This window comes from Rhopalosiphum padi, chromosome 2 (assembly GCF_020882245.1).
Source record: "Rhopalosiphum padi isolate XX-2018 chromosome 2, ASM2088224v1, whole genome shotgun sequence".
NCBI classification, from domain to species: domain Eukaryota; kingdom Metazoa; phylum Arthropoda; class Insecta; order Hemiptera; family Aphididae; genus Rhopalosiphum; species Rhopalosiphum padi.
The window spans coordinates 53,601,963-53,626,354 of record NC_083598.1 but is presented as its reverse complement, the minus strand read 5'-3'; the positions used below and the strand labels follow the sequence as shown (position 1 = coordinate 53,626,354).

The following is a 24,392-nucleotide window of genomic DNA, read 5'->3' as shown; positions in this document are numbered from 1 at the left end:
CTTTATATCGTTTTATACAATACATAAACATATATTTTAGATAACTATATTTCAAAACTATAATCAGAGTCGTAGTTAATAAATAAAACTTAGATGTGTAAATATTACCTGAGAAATAATATTTGGTGTTCAATTCAGTTACTTTTGATAGCTGACACAGCAACTCTTTGTTTCATACTCGTTTACACTATTGTATAGGTAATATGTCAAATTGTTAATTAGAAAACATTAATCATTAAACTTCAACAAAATGACTACCTATTTTGAATTACCTGTTAAAATAATAATAAAATAATAAAAAAACATTACTGTGGATTTTAAACACTGGTGTAATGACTGGTGTATTGGTCAGCCAATGCATGACGACGTATGATTATCCTTTTAAATTATGGATGGAACAAAAATATTAACGTACGTGCAGCTAGCGTCTTCTTTTAAGATCAATTTTTATTTGAAAATCATCCTAGTCCGATTTAAAAAAAATAAAGTCGGGGCAAACTTAACACAGCTTCACTAATTTATATGACTTAACAAATTCAAAATGGTATATACATTTTGAAAATTGGTAATCATTATATTTAACTAACTATTTAACATATAAAAAGAACAATATTAGGAGGAAAACTCATAAATCTAATATGTGTAAAAGAAATTTCCAGAAAATAGTTCCAAATTCTGTAAACACAATTATAATTATTTAATATATAATAATATTGTTGATGTGGTATGCTGTATTCAATAGGTTTTTAATTTTTATGACTACTTAAATTATTTTGGATTTTCAGTCAAAAGTACCATAGATCTAACGATTCTAACGCTAGAAAATAATATGTTATTTTTATTTTAGTAATTTTCTGAATTGTTTCTAGTGTCAAGATATATTGCTGCCGTTAAATAATATATATGTTACGATGCTATACGAATTTAACGGTTTTGATTTACGTGTGTGTTTTTATGACACAACCCGTAAAGTTAAAACATTGAAATATATTATATTAATATAAGCTATATATTATGTCATTAGCTATCATAGAATATCCACGACGGTTTGTTTGAAATATTTCGTTTGAATTGTATCAGCCGCCAGGTAGGTATATTTAATCGCATTACATTAAACATTTAACGAATTTCAATTCAATTAAAAATATTAAGAAAGTATTTTGTTTAAGGACATTAAATAATTTTTATTGTTTTACTTAATGTGTTCGTGATTATCTTTTGTCATAATATTGCCTGTATGAAATTGCTTAAACCATTTAAATGCGCTAACGTCAATATATTAAATATTTGCAAATGGAATATTTTTTATAGTTGTTTTGTTTATTGTACGGTTTCGATTAATTTTTCATTTTAGAATTTCTCAATAATAATTTTAATTTTTAAAATACTTCAATATGTTAAATCTAACCTGAAGAATAGAAAAATTATTCTAAATTTACATTAATAATTAATTTAGTTTGACATATTAATTATTATCCATTCATGTTTTATTGTATTTAGAATTTACTCCTTGAGAGTCTTCAATTTCAACTTGTTTTATAAAGTTTTTAAAAAACCGTGGTTTATTTACTTTATAATGATAATAACATTTTTTTTTTTTGGTTGCACATTAATTCATATTATTTTTAATCTAGAAAATATATAAAATACAATACTATTTATGACACATCAAAACATTTTAACTGTCGTCTTAAGTCACATTGACATTATTATTATTTTAATAAACTTACTCTTATAATTTAAAAATAAAATTATTTCGACCAATTTACTTCGTGAATCACAATGGCTTTCGTAATCATAATCGTGTTTTTCTTGTTAAAATTAACTAATATTATATTGCGATATTTTACAATACGACTATAACCATATTAGAATTACGCCTGTAGTTGATATAAAAATGAAAATAATGTATGAAATATATTATTTTAAATAATGCATTTATATAATATACTGGTTATTGTAATATCGTCTTTCGAATGATACAAAATTCACCTTCATTATATTATAATTGTTGATTTAGAATTTAAACTATTTTTGTGGAACTCAAAGCTTCATCAATTTGTGAAATTGAACCGAATACTATTAATACAACAATAAACAAATAAACTAATTATTTTAGTATTCCAAGTATAATATAATGGATACAATATTATTCATTTAAACAAATCTTCAAGTACGATAAAATTTAAGTATAACAGTTTTAAATAATTGTAATATAATATCACAATATTAAACATAATTCAATTATTTTGACGAGTTTTCTACCAATATCGTTTTGACTATAATTATATATAAATCGCAAACATTTTAAGCGTTAAAAATATTAAGTTTCTTAAAAATTTTAAAATGACATGTTAGTAGTGTTAGTACACGATATTTACATTTTATAACTATTACGTTTTAATCAATTTACGCATACACGTTAAAATACATTGCTGTGGATATCGAATGTGCACTGATCAACGAATACAAATCTATATTAAACACATAAATGAATATTGAATAATTTTATGAGTTACTAGCCAGTGTTGTATATAATATATTATAATACGCATTTTGTTAATCTTTTTTAGCGTTAATAAAATGTAAAAATCAATAAAAACCGAAACTAAAATATTATGCATCATGATAGTTTTGGAACGTATTATATTTTAATAATTCGACTAATCGTGACGACGTACGGGTGTTTTGTACAAGCCTGTGTTCGTCTCGATTGTTAAGTATATTAAGTAGAAGCGGTAGAAACCTCGTATTACTGGTGGGTGAGGAACATAGAAACTTTAAATGACGAACAGTCGACGTGATTTCGGTCAGGGTACCAAGAAGCGAATGGGACAAAATTTGTACATTTATATTGTTTCGGATGTCACGCTATCATAGATATTATTATATTATACGTATATTCTGATTTACAATCGCACAATATTTTTTTATAAATCGTATGTTCAGTGGCAGGTGATATCACGCGAAGCGACGACGAATGGATTTCGTCAAAGTTATTCACGTATATTGCACAACTTACTTTAATTTAGTGTAAATGTATTGCCTATCAGACTAACCAATTAGTCTTAGCGAATTTTCACTAATATTTGAAAATCAAAATCAAAAATCAAAATCTATAATATTCCTAACAATAATCATCTAATAAAAACTTATATTACTTTTAAATGATAAAATTTTTTTAAAAACAATTGTTTACTGATAATATTATGCCTAGAGTATATTTTAAATTAAACTATTAATAATTTTTCTTTCTTTTTGATTTGATTTAATTTAATTAGAAAAGTATTAAGTAATCAGTTTGATTTGTCATTATATAATGTACTTTAAATTGGTTAAATTGGTAAATAATAAGGATGATTCCTTTTATTAATATTATTAATACACACCATCATATCGTCCGTCTAAATACGTAACATCGTCGTAGCGAACGTGACGTGTGTTTAACTTGAAGTCATGATCGTGGCACCACGCGCAGGACGGGCATTGCAAATTAAATAATAATAATGTACGGGCGTTTATTATAGTATAAGGTTTCGAGAAATGAAAATTCAAATATATGACGTTTGACGTGTTGAAAACGATGGTATAATGTGTGCATAATGGCGTCGGCTGTGGCGGAAAAGTGTCGGCTTAGAATTCCACAGAAGTTTGATGTTATTAGTGGCGGTGGTCGTTGTCATGGGTGTATTTTAATGTACACGTGTGTGTGGTTACTTATGGTGGGTTTGCATATTATTTGAATAATTTTCAAATGACTCAGAGGACGTGTCTGTCTAACTAGCAATACAGCTAAATTTCTCTATGCAAAATTGAAATCACCATGGCCTCTGGATCAATATTAAATATGTCCGACAAAGTCATTACAGTGATATTAATAATATAAATATATAGTGATGAATAAATGTTATATTATGTTGTATCTTCCTCGTCATTAGATATATATTTTTATGTCATTATACTTAAATATATTCTCTTGTTTAAATTTGGTAATTCGTTATAGGAATAATCTTTTCATAAGATTTCATATCCCCCGCGATAAAACAGATATTGGCTGAATCTGATTAGGAAAATAAATAATCAGTCGTGTACCCAATCGTTATAGACTGTATTTTACTTATTAGTATGTGGTATATTATTCGTTGACAGGGCTAATCGGTATCATATTATACAATTATATTTCCGTTGTGTGAAAATAGCCGCCGTCAATTGTAATATTATAATTATGTAATGGAATGTATATTATTTTGACACTTTCAAATGCGATTGCAATGTATAGTTGCCAAATCTTCGCGTGGCGCTCTGTATACGTACAGCGTATATGCAGTTTTAATAATATAATGCGCACGTTACACTCTCATATAATAGTATAATATACTATATATTGTCGTCGCGGCGGAAATGTTAATATCGTCTCGTTCGCCCTTCGGGGCAGCTTTTCGCGTGCGGTGCATATACACACAATGCGAGTTTCGTGTGATATAACGTACGAGTTATATATATTATGAAATATTATAATAACACACTCCCGACCACTCTATTCGTACACAGACTATATAATATAATATAATATAATATACCGACCGCGAGCGCACGCGTGTGTGTTTGTGTGTGTGTGTTCGCACGTATATGATATAATATATATATATTATATAGTAACTACCGGCGGACATGAAAGTGTGTGGACCATATTTCACGGTGAAACTTTACAAACGTATTTTATTCCACCCGCCCTCATACTCTCGACACTTGTCCCGCACTCGTCCGTTGTGTAGATAATCCCGTTTGGCTTATCTTTCCACTCTCACCTAAATAATATGTGCACACGCGGGTGAATAATACGTATACAACATATATATACGCGCCGCGCGCGCGTGTGTGTGTATGAGCGCACGCGGTCGGCCGAGAGAGACAGCCGTCAACGTTTTTGACACGAGAAGGGACGCGTTGGATAGACTGACAAGGCGGAGGTTGCGGAGAGAAAGAGAAAAACTGTTTCGAGAAAGTAAAAACACTGACCGACCCTTTGCAAACGTTGCGTACACGTCAGTCAGCTCAACGACTACAACTGCGCTCTACTTTTAGACGGCCGCTATGCCGTCTCCCAGCAAACGTCTTAAATCCCTTAATAATTATTTTTGTTCGCGTGGCGTACACGTTTAATGTCGTTCCAGCTACACGACACTATATATATATATATATAATAACGCACGTATGATATAGAATCTCAGGAATGGACGTTTCAACCGTCGTCGCTCGTTCTCGAAACTTATGGGTTAAACCCACCTTGCAACTTCGTGATGAAAATATCTCGTGTATAATATTCGTCTTCGCAAATAAAACACTTCTAGAGACAAAAACATAACCAAAAGTAGTATTGTTTCTGTGCGTCGGTTTTAATATTTATGGTCGGTTTAAAGTGATACGAAACGAGTACAGTAAATATAGTATTATAATATAGTATGCATTCAAATATACATAAATACATAAATATATGTTTTTATAAAAAACGTATTATTCTCGATTTATATCCTCTAAATGAAATGCATTTAATATTTTATTATTATTGATTTTTTTATGAATGTAACGTATAAAAAAGTCTGTAAGTAAAATCGTACAAGGAGATAATATTTTCATAATTATTGTCAACATTATGATTTATTTTTTATTTTTTAGATAAAAAATGTCATAAAAATATAATTAAAAAATTAATATTCCTCAAGCAACGAATAGTAAATATGGCACACCATTATTCAAACGTGTAACACGATATATTAAATGTCTCGATTTTGTTGGAACTATAATATTATTATTTATTTGTATACTTATAAAGTATTAAAAATCATATCTAATAAGGTTTATTGAATACCATATTTACTCAAAAACAAAATGAAAAGATCCGTTTAAAACAGACGCACTAAATGTCGACAGTCTTAATAAAGCTTATTTAAGATCTAATTAAATTCTATATTATAATATCTACAGTATATATCTTTAACAATTCTTAAACGTATCGGTTTTATTTAATCTATGCAGGTCTGTCGTATCATAATGATTAAAATAATGATGTCATTATACTTTCAATCTCAAAGAACATACATTATGTATCTATATACCACTGTAACTGAGGCGTAATTAGTAATTTATTGGTTATTTTGGATATAAAACATTATTTTCGATATATACTAATAATTATGTCACGTTTGGTGAATTATGTGAATAACGAATAGAAATAAATATATTCATGAAAACATAAGAAAGGGAGTAACTTATTAGTAGCGTCTCTGAGATAAATTCAGTTTAAATTATTCTATATCCGCGTTCTATGTGAGATATAAAGCATTATATTACTTATTTATATTTTACAAAAGTTTTTGGATTTTTATTTTATTTTATGTTCAAATGTTCAATATAAGTATACCACATCATTAAATTAGTCATTTAAGATATAAACATTCTTTTTAGACTTATTCAAATTTTTTTTTCCTTGAAAAAAAAATATCTTATCTATTTTTAAATTTATTTGTTCATTGTACAATCTTAATTTTACTGACTTATTTTATGTTGATTTATTATAAGAGAATAACGATCAACGTTTTGCATTCACTGATTGAACAAAATAACCTACGATGATCGCCACGGTGTGAAATCGATTTTGTTATATTTTTTTTCCATGTACTTAACAGATTATTTTATCTTTTGTTACAGAAGCATTGAAGCATAATGGCGGCTTTTGTGGCAAAGCAAGTGGTCGGAAACAAATTAAACGCCGTAAAAGGTATGCATTTATATTATAACTTATAATATTATTTTAGTCTTACCTCTTTTGACATAATTTGAAACGTAGTATAATTCATTTACTTTTTTTGGTACAATGAACACATTTTACAAATAATTGTAACTATATTGTGTGCTCAGGCAAAAACTAAACTTTAATACATCAATAATGTAGCTACAATGGCGATATTAAATATCAATATTCGTAAGGTTACCCGTGAGATAAGTTCTACTAGATTGTTTTTGTGGTGTTGGACTATAAGTATAATATATAAGTTTCGTTTGCTAGGTAGGATTGTAAACGCTGCAAACAAAGAGTGAATAGTTGGTAATCAAAATGGTTAGATATTATGCTCTAGAGAATTTCGGAAAAGTTACTGAATTTAAAATACTATTAACTTTTGTTGGCCTCGAGACAACGCTGTCACCATTGTGAAACGAATGCGAAGGCACCCAAAATTCCTAGGAGACCCGGACTTCTTTACATATTATTATTTTTCAGAATAAAATCCTAAATAAAAACAAAACAAATACAACTTAAAAAATATGGCTTTCAAGCCATTTAATGCAATAAAAAAAACACCGTCGCGTTTTTATTTCTCTAAAAGTTGCATTCGTTTGGAAGACTTTTTTACTCGATCCACAAAATAAAAAAAGATATCCCTAAATAAATATATTGCATTTTCCCTAAACAGGTCGAATTCATACGTTTTTTTTTTTACTAGTTTTCATAAATCATTCGATTATAATATTGTAGTAGTAGTATGTATGGTATTACAAGTAAGTATATCATCGTTTAGTTTCCCTTTGTGCCTAAATCACGACGACGCGATGTAATCTAAGGTATGCATTTTTTATTTTAATAATAAAAAGTTAGTCACTGCAAATTTAAGAATATATTTTGAGTTTATTTCATAATGTTTAATATCATCGTCAAACAATATAATATAGACCTTACGTAGAAAAAAATACAATTTAATTTTTAATTTTCAAATTTGAATATTGCATGTACCACTGAACAGCCTTGATATATTATAATATATATATATATATATATTATATATATAGACAAAGTTTGTTATTTTATTTAAATTGTTCAACATGACTTTAATGTTTTATTACGACTTGAATCTTGGATGTTAATCATTAGGAGAAATAAAATTGTTTTTGTTCTCTCTTTATAAAAAATATAAATACGTATTAAAGTTAAATTGCTGTAATAAATAAAATAATGTTTGTAAATCGTAATTTACGATATAATTGCATAATATTTTCAGCAATAGTAGGTATATTATAAAATTGTTATTATTTTAAAATAAAACCTGGTAAAATATCTAACCGGTATACTATATAGAATATTTTTATATTTTATGTGTTATAATTATGACTCATATAGAGCATAGAAGAGAGTAAATAAAGAATAAAAAAATGGTTTTAAAATATTCATACGACTTTATAAGTTTTAAAGTTACAGAATTTTTACTTAACATCCAAATGTATGCAAATAATATGTCACATCATGATATTATTCTGGTCGGTTTAATATTAAGACTCTTAAAACATAAACATTTACATATCTATCCACCATTACATGATAGTTCAAAATGTTAAGGACGATACTGACTTTCGCAAATGTTCCCAATTACACTATTAACTATCGAAAATCATTATTGTGTCATAGGTGCTAATAGGGTGAATAGAGGAAAAGGGTTTAGTCATTTCAAATATTTCCAAATTTTTCAAAAATTTCACTTTTGAAATATATAAATAATAACAATCATGCGCATTTAATGTAATATAGAAATGGTTTATTATTATTAAATTATTCAAAAATTATATTATATTTCAATCTACATAAAAAATGTATGTTGCAATGCATTTAAATCATGGAAAAATATTGATCTAAAACACTTGTAAATTTTTTACGTTTAGTGCTAAAAAACCACTCTGTTTATTGAAATCTCCATTCTCCCAATGAAATTGACGGATATCTCTGCGTCAAATGCAATTTATCATATTATGACATACCTATACTACGTATATAATTTTATTTCTATAAAAGGTCCCTTTATCATATCTGATGGTAGTCGAAAAAAGTGGATTTTAATTGTTAAAATATATAACCATCAATTGCCGCTTCCGATGACTGACATGATTTCGTGTTGAGCAGAGGAGGCATAGTGGCGGCTCGAGTGGGAAAATTGAACTCTTTAAAAAACACATATACACACACACATGTCTGTGGTTTATAATAATGGACTGTCATCGATCGACAGCAAGATAATGGATGTGAAATTAGCTAGGCGCCATGGCTGATGAAGGCGGCTATTGTTCGTTTTAAAAACACACATTGCGTCGCATTGGCGTCGAGAAAAAGCCAAAAAGCCGAAGATATAGTTGGGTTGAATACAAACCGTCTTACTGGGGTGGCGGTACCGAAAAAATAAATAAATACACATATACGCGTGTACATGAGTAATAATTTGTTTGTCCTCCCGGTTGTGTTATGTGTGAGCGTTTCGCTTTATGCACCGCAATAATAATAATGTTTATATCCATCCAAACGCAGGTTTCTACTCGTTCTTTTTTCTTCTTAGTATTATTATTATTTTCATGAAATTCAATTTTACTCACGCATGGCTACCATATATTTCTCTATTTTTTTTCCTCATAGCGAGCGTGTTGAAATCTTCTATTTTATCAAATCACCCAATAAAATAAAAATACGACCTCACCCTCGCGCCGCCATTATTAAACATATATTTTATACCGTTGAGGTTGACATTATATCGAAGACGATACTGCTATAGCAGCATCTTCAATACACACATACATATATTCATATATATAATAATATAATATTTATATACGTGTATCATACGTCGCCACGCGTGAGCTCTGTGAAGATTTAATAGTTCTCCGTTAAAACGTGTGCGAGGTCGAAATATAATAATTTTCAGCCGCTGCTGCGAATAACGGGTTGTTTATCGCGGACATCGAGACGATTAAGAACGTAAAAGTATATAGTATGCCTTTGCCGTTTTGATGTCGTGTAATATACGCGATATTGCGATAATAATAATAATAATAATAATAATAATAATTTAATGTCGTTTTTTTAATTACCAGCCGGGCGGCCTCTTATTGTTATTCGACATAGCTATTATTCGCAGTTACTTTCGGGCACGAACAGTGTTTTCACGTCGATCGCGTTTTCCGCGTGAAATCGCGATTTGCACTTGGCCTCCTCGTCGTAAAAATTCTCGGGGTTATTATAACAGCCATTTTTCTGCAACCCGAAATTAGGTCGAGTCGACGTTTTTATGAATTATTTCCTGAAGCCGTTTCATAGCGTTTTTTTTTTTGCCACTACTCCTGTGCACTTGCCTGACGCCCCACTACACCCCTCCCACCAACCACTGAACACACAAACACACACACACTTGGTATACACTATTATTTATTAGTTTAATATATTTCAACCTTGTGTGCAGGTACGATTTAGGTATGTATACTGTGAATATTTTGACACGAAGGTGCAATTTTCTTAAAGAACTCGCCAATTAATATCTTGCGTACAACCTGTATACACTTTGCGAGAGTTTTGCATGATTAAACGCTAACCCTTAGCATAAGTACGTGAATAATAATTATATACCAGTGGAGCATAGTATATAATATGTATATATACCGTTACTAGCAGTACAATATCTTTCTGTAAGTTTAATATGATATATAATATATAATATATACTCTAGTAGTGCAGAAAATCAATACTTAAAAAGATTTAAACCAACTTATTTTTCAACATAATGATGGCGTATTAATCGTATTATACACGAATAAAATTCTAAGAGACAAAGACAGAGTTCAACTTTTCCATTGAACTTAAAGCTTGCGAACCGTTTAATCCTGACCACGAATTTAATATATGCAGTATGCACCTTGTTGATAAGTATTATAGATTTTGTTTCTATAAATTGCAAAATTCACGTTATAGAGGTATTTAAGTTATTTACTTATACTTTTTTTTTTTTAATTTCCATGTCGTAATTCAGTTACAGTAAGTCTTATTTTAAATAATTTTATATTAATGTCGAAATATACAACACTTTTCTATCGAAAAAAAAAATAATAAATAAATTTAAAATCAGAATTTATTATTTATGAGAATTAATGTTTGTACTCGTTTATATAGTATTTTAATTACAACAAATTAATAATTAGTTGGCATTTGGTACCCCTGAGTGAATGGTTTGAACATTTCTATCACTCTGTATTCCTATGATGGTATAAAACTATAATATTTAAATCAATATACTAATTTTATAATATTTATCTGTCAAACATCTTAATATATCAAATATAATTATGATAATTATTATGTGAAAATAATGCGGACAATTTTAATAAAATTATGATTATTTATAAATTTGAAGAAAATGAGAAAAAATTTATTTTTACATAGATAATCAAATTGAAAAGAATAAATGTTTTATAATTGTACTATTATAATAGTCGTATTTTATCCGATACTTTAATATGCATTTATCTATTTTAACTTACATTACTACAGCGTTGATTTTTGCATAATTCGAACGCTGGTAGCAAGTGAAGCTAAACACAAATTACTACTTAACTTACTACTATTTTACTTACCACCAAGATTAATTTTTCTTATTGTTTATCAATTAAGTATTTTCACTAACAATGTATCATGTTTATTACATCTTGAATACGGACTTTATTCTATGACTATAAATTATAATAAACTTATATATATATATTTCTATGAAAAACAGCACTCTGTTATATCGCTAAGAAGACGCTATTGCATGGTATTATTTTATTTGATATAAAATACATATACAACGCATTGAATTATGCAACGTTACGTGATATGATGTATAATATAATATTTTATTTTTTTCGACTGTCTGTTCTTTCTCCTTCTCTTTAAATATATATACATATATAATATGTGTTTTTTTTTTTAGTAATTTTACGCAAAAGTTACTGCTATTTCATGTTTTCTTCTTTATATACGAGATGCGAATAAATGTTTATTTTATGCGCTTTTGGATGAGTTGCGTACAAAATATTATGATATATATATTTATATAACATGTATTATGTAATATGTATATCTTATTTATCCGTCGTCATTGCACACGTGTATTGAACTTTGAACGGTAGTCTTACGATGACTGTGTTTTAATGATCATGTCGTAAACTATAAAGGATAAGGTGGGTGGAGTTAGTGAGTGTGCGTTAGATAGAGACAGTGGGTTCGATTTCGGATTATCACTGTACGTGTGCTTATGGTAGATACTAGTATATTATTTGTTTACTGGTCGAAGTGGATATATAATACATGTACATTGTAAATTTAATATCGTTAAGAAAGAAATAAAAAGACTCAGAGTTAATTTCCTGCTGTTTCGAACGACTACAATGTGTGTTTATAGGGTATTATTCGGTAGCTATGACGGAATAGAGACTTGTCATACAGTACAAATTTTCATTCCAAAGTGACGTATAGATATATTACCATCCTATGTTCTACGATCGTGTTATTCGGTAAAATAAAATGTGTGATTGTTACCTATTATAAATATAATAATATATTATATCGTTATACTTCGTAGTGTATTAACGACTGAAGACTGTTAGCAATAAAGTAAAATAAACATTACCGTCATTGCTGTAGTCGTAGCACAACTAAAATAAAATCATAATTGTTCAATTTAAAGTGTATACAATTATTATTAATTCTTCTTTAACGGAAAAAAAAATTAGGAATTTTGTCAGTATATTGATTTAATTATATTTCTACCAATATAAAATTATTGTTAATAATACGAATAAGACATATGGAAAATATAATGAAATAAAAAATGTTTTTAAAGTTTTAACTAAAGTATTATTTAAGCATAGAGACATTCATAGTTTTATTGAATTTACATATTAAGTAACTAATATTTTTAATTATTTCATATTTTACATAAAACTCTGGTAAACTTTCTAAACTTAAAAATATACTTTATGAACTTTTAGATTTAAGTTCTTTACTTTTGGTAGAAAACTTTTTTAGAGTACTGCATTAAAAAATTCTAATTTTTTTTTATTTAGTTACTCATAAACTGTAAGAAAAACTGAAAATAAATGTATGTATATATATAGTAAGTATAGTTTTGTTTAATTTTGTCTTTGTTTCATGAAAAATTATTTTAATAACAGAAACAATTACTTGACAAAAAACATTAAAACTGTATTTTTCTTTTAGAGATTCTCATGTAATGTATTGTTTACATATTTAAATTAAAAAATAAATAAATCTTTCGTCTTGAACGAAAAAAAATATATTTAATTTACTTCAAAGTTAAACCAAATAATTCGTTTTCAAAATATTTTAATTTCACGAGAAATAAAATTAAGATTGTTTATGTATTTATAAGTTATACAAATTACATCTAGATTCAATTAAATGAAAATAAGGTTATAGAAAATTTACAAACTATACATATATGAATATGTTGAATGACGATTGACGGTGAGATAGAAATATTAATAATAAATAATAACGATGGGAAACGAGATTTTATGACGCAGCGACAATAAATTATGCATGGTTCCTACAGAAAATATGAAATTGACAAATTTTATTGTCGTCTTGTTTCAACGTACATATTTTTATAGTATAACATTGCCTACCATTCTTGCGGCTAGTCAAAGTTAGCAGAATATCGTTTCGGAAATTCAGTGGGATCAAAATGGATTGAATTTTTTTATATACGTTTACGTCTTCTCACACAGTAACGCTGTATTGGTTGTTTTCAAATCATCTCGTCAATCCTACGTACTACGTTGTGTAGAGCTCTCGTAGGCTGTCGGCTGTCCGTTATGTTCGTCGTCGTAGCGTATTCAACGACGCGTCACACACCATCGCTCGACCGAGTAAAAATAATAAAATAGATTTTATAAAAAAGTTTCAAACCAAACACTCTGTTTAACCGTGGTACAACGTCGATAGCTATATAGTCGTTTTATTTTCCCTGTATCCTGCCACACCTAACGACGTATATATATATTTATACCGATCTGACGGCTGATCCTTCCTATACACGATGCACAATCGAACACTATCACAGGCGATTGTAAAAGCTGACTCAAAAGTAAGAAGTTTTATAAGAAATATATATATTCAAAACGAATGCGTTGAAGTAGAAATAATTCCAATTATAGGTTCATAATGGAACGGAAAGTCGTATAACATGATAGTCGTATAAATACTCTCCAAAAACTGAATACGACATAATAATATATATTATATATGTACGACATACACGCGATTAGGGTCTTGTCAATGCAATTGACAAAAGTTCATAGATTTCTCGAACCGTACGTAAAAAGTGTAATGTACGGTTTTTATCATGCGATTATAATTTAATATTTGTGTAATACAGTTTTTTAATAATATTTTGAATACTTTATTATTATAAGTTATACATAGTACGAGTATAGGATAGAGTGAAAATCTTAAACATATTTACATGAAAATAATAATTATTATCACAAAATTATTTGTTTTATATAAATAATATTATGATCTGATAGTAATCTATACGTAAAATTATTTATTTTTATTCAATTATTGATGCATTACTGTTAATATAGATTTAAAGTTTTCTATTACAAAATATAACGTTTGTAAAGCGTTGCAAAGCGTTTAAGATCATTTGTTTTATCGAATTATATGTGAACAGTTTGCCACGAGGCGCAATAAATGAGTTGATATGTACCCCTTAGGGCAATATTATACATTTTGATTAAATCAAAATAATAATTAGCCTTTAACATTTTTATTGAAAAAACTCATACATAAATACATACAGCCGTACAAATTGTTTTTGATAATTCATAATTTAAATTGCTTCAATTAAGCAACTATACGAAGTCTGCGTATACGTTTTTACAGATATATAAATCGATTTATGGTGAACCATTCTCTGAAGATACATAATATAATTGTTTTTTTTAGTACAATATAAAATTGTTAATATATTAAAATATATTTAATTATTTAAAAGTTTTCTTGGATCTATCTAGGAATAAAAATAAAGGTTTTTATGAAACGAAATTTTCCCACAATCTTAGATATCATTTTTACCTCCCCGAAATATCAGCGAAGCTGAGTACTGACGATAAGACCATATACTAAAATAGTCAAAACAGATATAGATTGTTGTGGACAAGGTTACATTATGTTGTTTTTAATAAGTTAAACGTCTACACAAATTAACTGTAAATATCCGTATCGGTTTATTTTTAATATTTACTATAATTTTAAAATCATTATTCACACGTAAATTATATTATAATTTACATTATAAATCGTTTAACATCAAACTCGGTTTACCATTTTTATAATAACTATACTTACGTATATATATTTATATATAGTGGCGCATAATTTGTGGATCGACCGAATTATTTGGCTGACATTCAGGGCTCTCTTTGTTTTTTTGGAACCGTATTGTTTTTTTTCCATGTCGTGTTGTTGAGAAGTCTTTTTGGCACGCGTTATATTTTATCGGCATTTGCATGCATATAAAATCAACAACAGTAGTTTAACATTTAAAGTAAAACAAAAGATTTGTATAATTTGTACAATATATTATTTGCGTAGTTGTGTACTTAGTTTATACATTAAGTGAAAATAGTAAGTTTTCAAAATAGATGATCAATGTTTTTGTTTTAGATATGTTATGGTATTTGCGAGATAAATAAAATATAACAAATAAAACAAACAAAAATAATAACAATATATAATCGATATAACTCTTATAACATTCACAATATGATCACACCAGTTTCGGGATAAAAGGACGCCGTTAAAGGTTTTTTCAAAAATGTATAAGATCAATATAAACTTAAACGTATACCTATTATTCAAAACAATAATTTTAAAATTACAATTTACTTGAAATTTTCGCAAAACTGTATTAAACGACCAACAACAAAGGATTATATAAAAAAAAACACTCATTTTATTATGATGATGGAAATTAAATTAAATTCGAAGAAATTAAACACACAACTAGGTATTCATTATATACGAATACACGTTAGAGCTCATACAATTTCCGATTTAAATAAACATCTGTTACATAAACCAGTAATTAGTAAAGTATAAAGAATCACTAGTTAATTATTAACTTATTTAACCGTATTCTGCTGTACGGTACGTTGCTGTTATACGATGCATTTGCTCTATAGATAATGTCCCATATCTTTACTCAAATATTCCGAATAGTATATGTTTTTTATATTTGTTGGCTCTGTGTTGTTGAAGAGATGTAATAATAACTATAATTTATTAAATTATATACTCATACAATAGCTTTTCCTTTCCGGATATATACGCACATTGGATAACACATATATATTTTTAATCCATTGGAATCCATAAACGCATGTAGTTAGTACGCATATAATATATTATATATTTTTTACAGTGATTTTTTTTTCATTTCTGTTTGTATTGTATACATCAATAAGTTTATTTGATAGCCTGTGATACAATATATTTGTGTGTTAATGTATTATATACTATATTATAATCATGCTTTGGTTCGATTTCACCCAAACAGAATTATTGAACTGTAAAACTAATCTATAGACAAATATAGTAGTATTAATCTATTTGCCTGGCCGTAATGTACCTAAGTTTTTAATTATAAAGTATACATATACCTATTATATTATTATGTCCGTTTATTAAATCGAAATATTTCTGCACGCTTTTTGGAAATCATTAACACACGTTTTGCATAATAAAGGGAACTGGGGACTGTTATAACTTTTCCCAAACACATTGTGTGCGCAAACTTTCAGAACGAATGAAAAATTACACTCTGTGTTTTATTTTTCCGCACACGTGTGTTAATAATAACATGTGATTGATAATAAAATAAATCGTAGGTAAAAATAGTTATAATAATTATAATATAATTGCAAATGCGATTAGTCATGGAAAGTAATAATTTTATTACGGGATATTACGTACTCACAGTGGTATTTGATTTCAATATTATTATTATTGCGCCGAGAAAAAACGATTTTCTCTATTAAATTACGACCAAAGTTTTTCGCATGCTTACATCTGCATATTATAATATACATGTTCCTACGTGTGAATCTACGCGTCGGCACAATCTAAAATAAATGAATATATATCTACTTAATCGTGATTTACGAGTGGCCAAAAAACTTTTGTAATAACGTTTATACCCATACTTTAAAACGCACAAATACTCATATCGTATGTGTATATGTGGGTGTATGACACACTTGCCTGTGAAAGTTCAGGGCTCCCTCGTGTTTTCGTCGCGCATAACCAGCTGTACTTTCCTTCTCGGGAGATATTATATCATACTTGTAAACATAAATATTTTGCTTTTGTCGAAAATTTATTTCATAATAATTATAACAATATGTTATTACATACGAGAACGGTAAATGGTAATACAGTTTAATATTTGTCTGTGAAACAGCTATATAGTGCGCTGTTATAACATTTTCGTTTCATTGCTGCAGTTGTTGATCATACGATATGAATATTTAAATGGTTGAGTGGACGATATTTCCATGCTAACATTAAACGGATAAAAACGAAATTTAAATATAATAATCCATCACTTTGCAGCAGTCTGCAACGATAGCTGCTCAACACTTTATTTGATTAATTTATATTGTGCGAAACCGTATTGCATGATATAATATATAGATATGTTTGTTATTTGTCACGGATAAGTGTATAGACCACTGCGCCCTATCTATATATACGTAGTTTGTTGATATAACGATGTCGACGTTACTACTTTGTAGTTATGCGCCTAGGAATAGTATTGCAACTTTTTTAATTAAATTTAACTGTAGTTAAACATATTTTAATATAAAGTTACAATAATTTCAAAATAATTATAAAACTATATACATAGGTAATATTATACTTAGAGGTATATAATTATATAGATAATTCCATTATAATAAAACTTATTTTGTGTTCAGAACAGTAAGTCCCATGAAATCGATTTGGAACCGAAAAAGATTGGTTTTCAAAAACGTTACTGTTATTTTGTTTTTTACTGACCTGTTGATATAAAATACCTTCATGACATTCATACATATTTTTTTATTCGTTGGTGCGTTACACTAAATGTTATCATTTCAACGACGATTTTCTCAGTTAGTAATAATTTAAACAACATTACTATATTTTGTAATAGTACGGTACAATAAAACACCATACCTTACAATATTGCAGTATCCATTATTCGAAACACTTTAAGTCGCACGAGCTTAAAACCAATTTCAATAGGATTCCGAAATTGCATTACTGACGTAACCAATATTGTATAACTTAATAAACCGTCGGTTTGGACTACAACGAGCCACGTGCACTATTTTATACATGTATGTTGAATATGTGCAGTATACGTGTCACTAAAATTTCGTACACTGAAATTGGCACACTATTCAATGTAATATATAGGTACATGTTTCATTTTACGATTTTTTTTTTAATTTGTTGTGTGACACAATTGGTGGGGATCACGTGAGCATTTTTCCCACCATATATTTTAAACACCCTTTATAACGCTTTACAATAACTATTTTTAAAGTTCATATTTCGACATACTTTATGCAAAAGGTCGTATAATACAATCTAGTGTAATAATATGGTATAAAATAATATTCTACCGACGACTATAAAAAGTATTAAATATGCTACTAAATGTAATATATTATAATGTTTATTAACCACGTGCCCGAGTTTGAATGACTTCTATAATATTATATAAATACGAAGTTATTTCACCCTTATTTTATTTTATTCTTAGCGTTTTATGAAAACCGAAAATCGTTACCGTTTTATATTTATAAATTGTATTGGGACACCATTGTTACTACGAAGGTTTTTATTTTAAATATTATTTATTTATTCTGGGTAACCATTAGGTAATTAAAGTTTTCAAAACGTGTTAGCTGGCAGAGTAACAATGGAATCTAGACAGTGTACAATTTTTGATTTACTTCGAGATATGTGTTTAAGTATTTTTTCAAAACCTATAAGAATTGTAGTAATTGCATTAAAAATATTTTACAAACGTTGTTTTCAGTTTTTACTAACTTATCCGTAAGATAAAAATTTTTTTCGCTTTTTATATTTATTCAATTTTCATATTTAGTATCTCGATTAATGTGAATGGTACACAATATCCATGTTTCAATTTAATTCGCTAACATTACAATTTTGTATTATCGTTTAACTGTTATATTAAACCGATACTATTTCTAGGTAATACAAATACAAAAAAAAAAAAAAAACAAGAACAAACGAATAAAAAAAAACCTAAAGTCAAATAATTTTTTTTACCGGATTAATGTTTGTATACTCAACTTAATCCAATTTTTCGATTTTAGCGGAAAAAAGATTAAACGGCATAACTAACGACTGTAGCTATCTGGAACACGTCCAATGGGATAAATAAAGGTCGGACTGAATATTGTCGCTAATATTCAAAATTTATTTGTGTTTACGCATGTAGAAGTGAATGATTCGTTAACATGAATTCAGAGTGACTTAGGTTAGATACAATAACATAATCATTATTACAATCAGTGAATTATTTATTATTTTTATATACTTAATGTTCAGTCTGAGGCCCAAAGTTGAATAAATTTAAAAATAATATTAAAATTAAATGTCAGGATATTAAATTGTAAATAATAAGATGATAATATAAAAATAATACAAAGTGATAATATAACAATTTATATAAGTTATATTAACGATACTTTTTGTTGATATTTCTATAAACATCAATATTGTCAAATACAAGTATAAGATTATAATATTACAATATTTATTGATATTTTTTTCCAATAATTATTGGAAACGATATATTATGTCGAATATGCTTTTAGATCACTTATAATAATGACTTACGAAGATACATATTGAAACAATAATTCATCCAACGTCAATTATTGTTAGGAAAGTAAAAATAAATTTTCTTAGTTATGATAAATTGTCTTACGATACTGTCTTATATAATATACTTTATATATGTAATATGTATATACAAAAGTAGAATGTAGCCAATAATTGTCTGGCATGCATTGTGTACGGTACTTACGTTTAATCACAATAATAATAATAAAGTATAAAAGTTTGGTATTTCTCGACAGGCACTTCCCTAGTCTTTGAAGAGGTGTTTCATAGAGGCGAAGACACGTGCGTGATGGTGTGGAGGTAATAAAAAATCCGAATTTAAGTCGCGTAATGATTTTGTTGGTGTGACCCAGTCATCGGTTGTCACCGTTGTTGGTCGACATAATATCGCATATAGATTTTATTTTATTTATCGACTACGGAACATAGCTCGTAGTGGTTATTGCCTTATACACCTTTTGAATCGGCTGTACCGTTTTCCCCACCACCACACTACTATGCATATGTATTTATGTATTCGAGTGGTACCGTTACAGTATACGCAAATATATGTGTAAAGATATTATGTATGTGCCGGCGCGTGCGTGTGCGTGATGCGAGTCCGTATATCATTGATATCTATGCGTGCGCGTGTGTTGCCTCTATTTCAGCAAGCGCTTTGTTATTCGGGAGCTCGTGATATTTCAGTTTTTATGTGTCCCCTGGGACATGGTTAAAAGCAGTCAAACGGTTCGCGCGGAACGCTCTCGCGACGCCGTTGTGTCCGTACCTCTCACCCACGTTGTCCAATGCATGTATCATAAAGCGATGGTATTTCGGCGCGGGTCTCGAACTCAATTAAAGCCACCCTTGGTGGATAGTGGTGAGAGTGAAGCGGGACGATGGTGGGATGGTGTACAATAGGAGTGGAGAGATTTTCGTTCGGAGGATTTTTTTTGCGTTCGCAGGTTTTGGGTAGGTGAAAACTTCCTTTCTCCTATTCCACGACTGACGTGCTCAAAATATAATGACGTACAATTAAAAGAGAAAAATAAAACTAAAGATTTTCCATCTTTTCCACTATGTAGATAGCCGATGTTTTACGATCCGAATCCAAATGGGGTTGAAGTTAAATACTGATTTGGTCCTTCTTTTTTAAAAATCCTATTATTTCAACTTAATTATTATACTCATTCTCGAAAAACACGTGTAAACGCGGCATGTAATACTTGCGGAGGACAACTTCTAAACGGCATGTCTCTTGGATTCACGCCCCTGAGTTGGCAACGTTGCCATCACTACCGTGTCTTGATTATTACGACGACGATTCAAAGTCACTTCCGGCATTTATACATTATTATCGTCTTCATTATAGTATATTGTTGTTACGTGCTTATGTGAAATGTGTGTGTGTGTGAATATTATAATTTATTACTGTTGGAAGATTAAGAATTCACTCTTTGAACGTTAATCCAAACCGATAATATTTTATAGTTCATATAAATCGTGGTGCAAACTAATGAAATACATACGTACAATTATTTAGTCATGCTTGTATACACGCTGAGTTAGCTTTACTTGTAATATATAATGTTATAAAAGTGTGTTTAAAATATTATATAGATTATATAAATAATGTATAATATTATATAATACATTATGTATCATTTGGACTTTTATTTATGTTATTAATTTCTGAAAAAAATAAAATATATTCAAACTGTAAAATATAACTAAAAATATATAATAGGTAATATATTAAATAAAGTTTTATAAACAGATATGGTCCTTTATTATTTTTAGAATTATATATTTTTAACTTGAGTACTTGTGAACTCTATTAAGTAAAAATATTTAATTTCCACCACTAAATTTAATAGAAGAAAGAATTTCAAATATTAATTAGATATTCTAACAGTTTCAGACTTTCTGTTTTCTCTTATGACTCAATAAAAATATAATAACTATAACTAACATATACAATTTTCAACGTATCATGAAGTTTTGTTTTGTAAATTTCAACAATAACATTATCTATATTAAAATTATAATATGTTTTATTCTAGATATTATTAGGTATTCATTTATGTGTTGAACATATAATTTCTTATTTTAATATTAATAGTGATTATTTTGTTGTACATTTTTTTTCAATAATTTTCACTATTTTAAAATCAAATAAATCTGGTAATAAGAAATTCGTACACTTTCAAAAATGAATATTTCTTGAATCTACAGATAAGAAAAACCTCGAAATTGTATGAATATTTTTGAAAAAAGTATTTAAAAGTATTTTTTTCTAGACTTTCTTGGTTTTTGTATCGTGTTAAAATGATTGATTTTTAAAACGCAGATCTCGGTTAATTGCATTATTAATAGTATAACATTTAAAATGTGTAATATTTAAGCGAAATAAAAATAAAAAATACTCAAGTTAAGAGTGAATTAAAATAAAGTTTAATAATCATTTTAATAACTTAACGGAATTCGTTGAATGTCGTTTAACTCTTAGAAGTGCATTGATTAAACGAGCTCTCTACAAAATTCTAAGCTTTGTGGCTTTGTGTTCCATGGAAATTTCCGGAGTCACTGACAGACATGTTATTTGAAGTTGTTTTGTCAAAGGTATTGTAAAGTCACCCGTTAGATTAAATGTAAAATGAGACGTTTTATATTATATAACTATAAACCTACCTATCTACAATTAGAAAAACAGAAATTTGTCAAAACTGAAAGCTGGTATCAAATATATTAGACGTGCCCGAATCTAATTTACTCGTACAATGGTAATATGATCGTTTGTTAAAGGTTAATTTGTTAATTTGCACACGCTAATAATGCGTATTTTTGTAAACGCACTAAAATACTCGGTTGAAGTGATATTAATTAAGCCATACTCTTCACGAGTTTACAATTTTATGGTTACATAATAAATATTATCTTAAATAGCTCTCTGGAATAAATTAATATTTTAGTATTGAGTTAGTTGTAAGACAACTGTATCGCTTTCGAACAAACGAGTAAATGAATAGTTTAACGAAACTACCGTACATACATAGTAACTTAAATTCAGAATAATTATTAAGTAATATTATTACATTGGTATTTTAAATGTTGGTATTGATGTAATGTTATTTACAAACGCCTAAACTAAATGCAGGTATATATAATTGAATAGGTATTCAATTCTTAAAACGTTGAGTTTCCGACTACAATTAAGACAGTAATCAAATTTAATTATGCATTTTCCGAATAGATGATACGTATATAATATCTACTGCAATATTTAAGCAGCACGGGAATACTTATGAATTCAGTCGAATATCATTCTACATAAATTTCATTACATTTTGTTATACATATTTTTATACTTTCATTCGATTTTTATATTTATGGAATTATATTTTAATTATAAAAATGCATTATAAAATGCACATGATTAATCTATTAAAAACACGGGTTTTTTCTTCTCTATTGATTGTATACCAAAGATCTAAATATATCAGTGTTTATAAAAAATATAGTTTAAATTACCAAAAAAAAAACCAAATCTAAACGTAAAATGTGTAATTTTTTTTTATTTAACTGTACTATCTATTTAACAAAAGTTTTTTTGAGTTTATCTATCGTAAATAATAGTTCATCACAAGCGACAAGAATATGGAAATTTCATACTTTTAAGAATGGCGAGGCTAATTGTTTCATATCGACTTGCAACAATACGCGCGTTGTCGTCAATAATGTGATTATATTATAATAATTATATTTACTCGGCGTGGTGTGAATTTCGTTAGGTATATCCATTGTTTTATACATATTTCACTGCAGTATAGAATATAGTCTGTGCGTGCGTCGCTTTTTAATCGTAAGTAAATATCAATAAAATATTTACCACCACAGTAGTCTTCAACACTAGTAATAATTTTATTATCGTCAATGATGTCAGAATTTGAATTCGATTTTTCTACGTTTGGTATTTTTTGCCCTTATTTTGTTCAATTAGATTAAAAATTCCGAACCGATCTTCGTCGTTTCCATTGTCACCTTTGAATAATAAGTAAGAAAATTCCCCTAGAACGAGTATATTACCACTGATATATAATATTATATACGAGTTTTATATGGGTTGCTTATATTATATTCGGACCACTAAATACTTCACTCCGTATAGTCGTCGTCACCTCATTGGAGCTGACATCCGGAATTCTTCAGATGCGATCGGAATCCCTGCCATGGAAATATTTCACCTACCTTTTAGATCCTTAATCAAATGCCGTACGAAGCCATTTCCTGGAGTCTTGGATCTGATATATAATATTGTGCATAGCCATGGCAGACGGAAAACCGAACCGCCCGACTTTTACCGGGGGTAAAGAAGAAGGTGGTATATTGGCGTGAAAATGTTCATGCTTGAACGAATGATGAAAATATGTGGTTTAATAATACAAGTACATCATGTATATTATATAATATATGAAAGTGCCTCAAATTCCATTTGCCGACGAACGCGACAATGCCGTTTTTAATAACGCCTCATCATCTACTCGTCATATCCTAGCACCATTATTATCGATATAATTTATTTCTCGAGCGTCTTCGTAATTATTGGAAAGAG

At 28.3% G+C, this 24,392-nt stretch overlaps 1 protein-coding gene across 2 annotated transcripts in view; it reads left to right on the top strand.

The window, feature by feature from the left end:
- LOC132920348 (complexin) overlaps positions 1 to 24,392 on the top strand; it is a 201,764-nt gene that overhangs the window by 87,491 nt on the left and 89,881 nt on the right. For both annotated transcript variants that reach the window (XM_060982671.1, XM_060982670.1), the window contains exon 4: positions 6,709 to 6,778. In XM_060982671.1, the coding sequence (XP_060838654.1) occupies positions 6,724 to 6,778 (55 nt within the window). In that variant the 5' untranslated portion in view covers positions 6,709 to 6,723. The remainder of the gene's footprint in view (positions 1 to 6,708; positions 6,779 to 24,392) is intronic.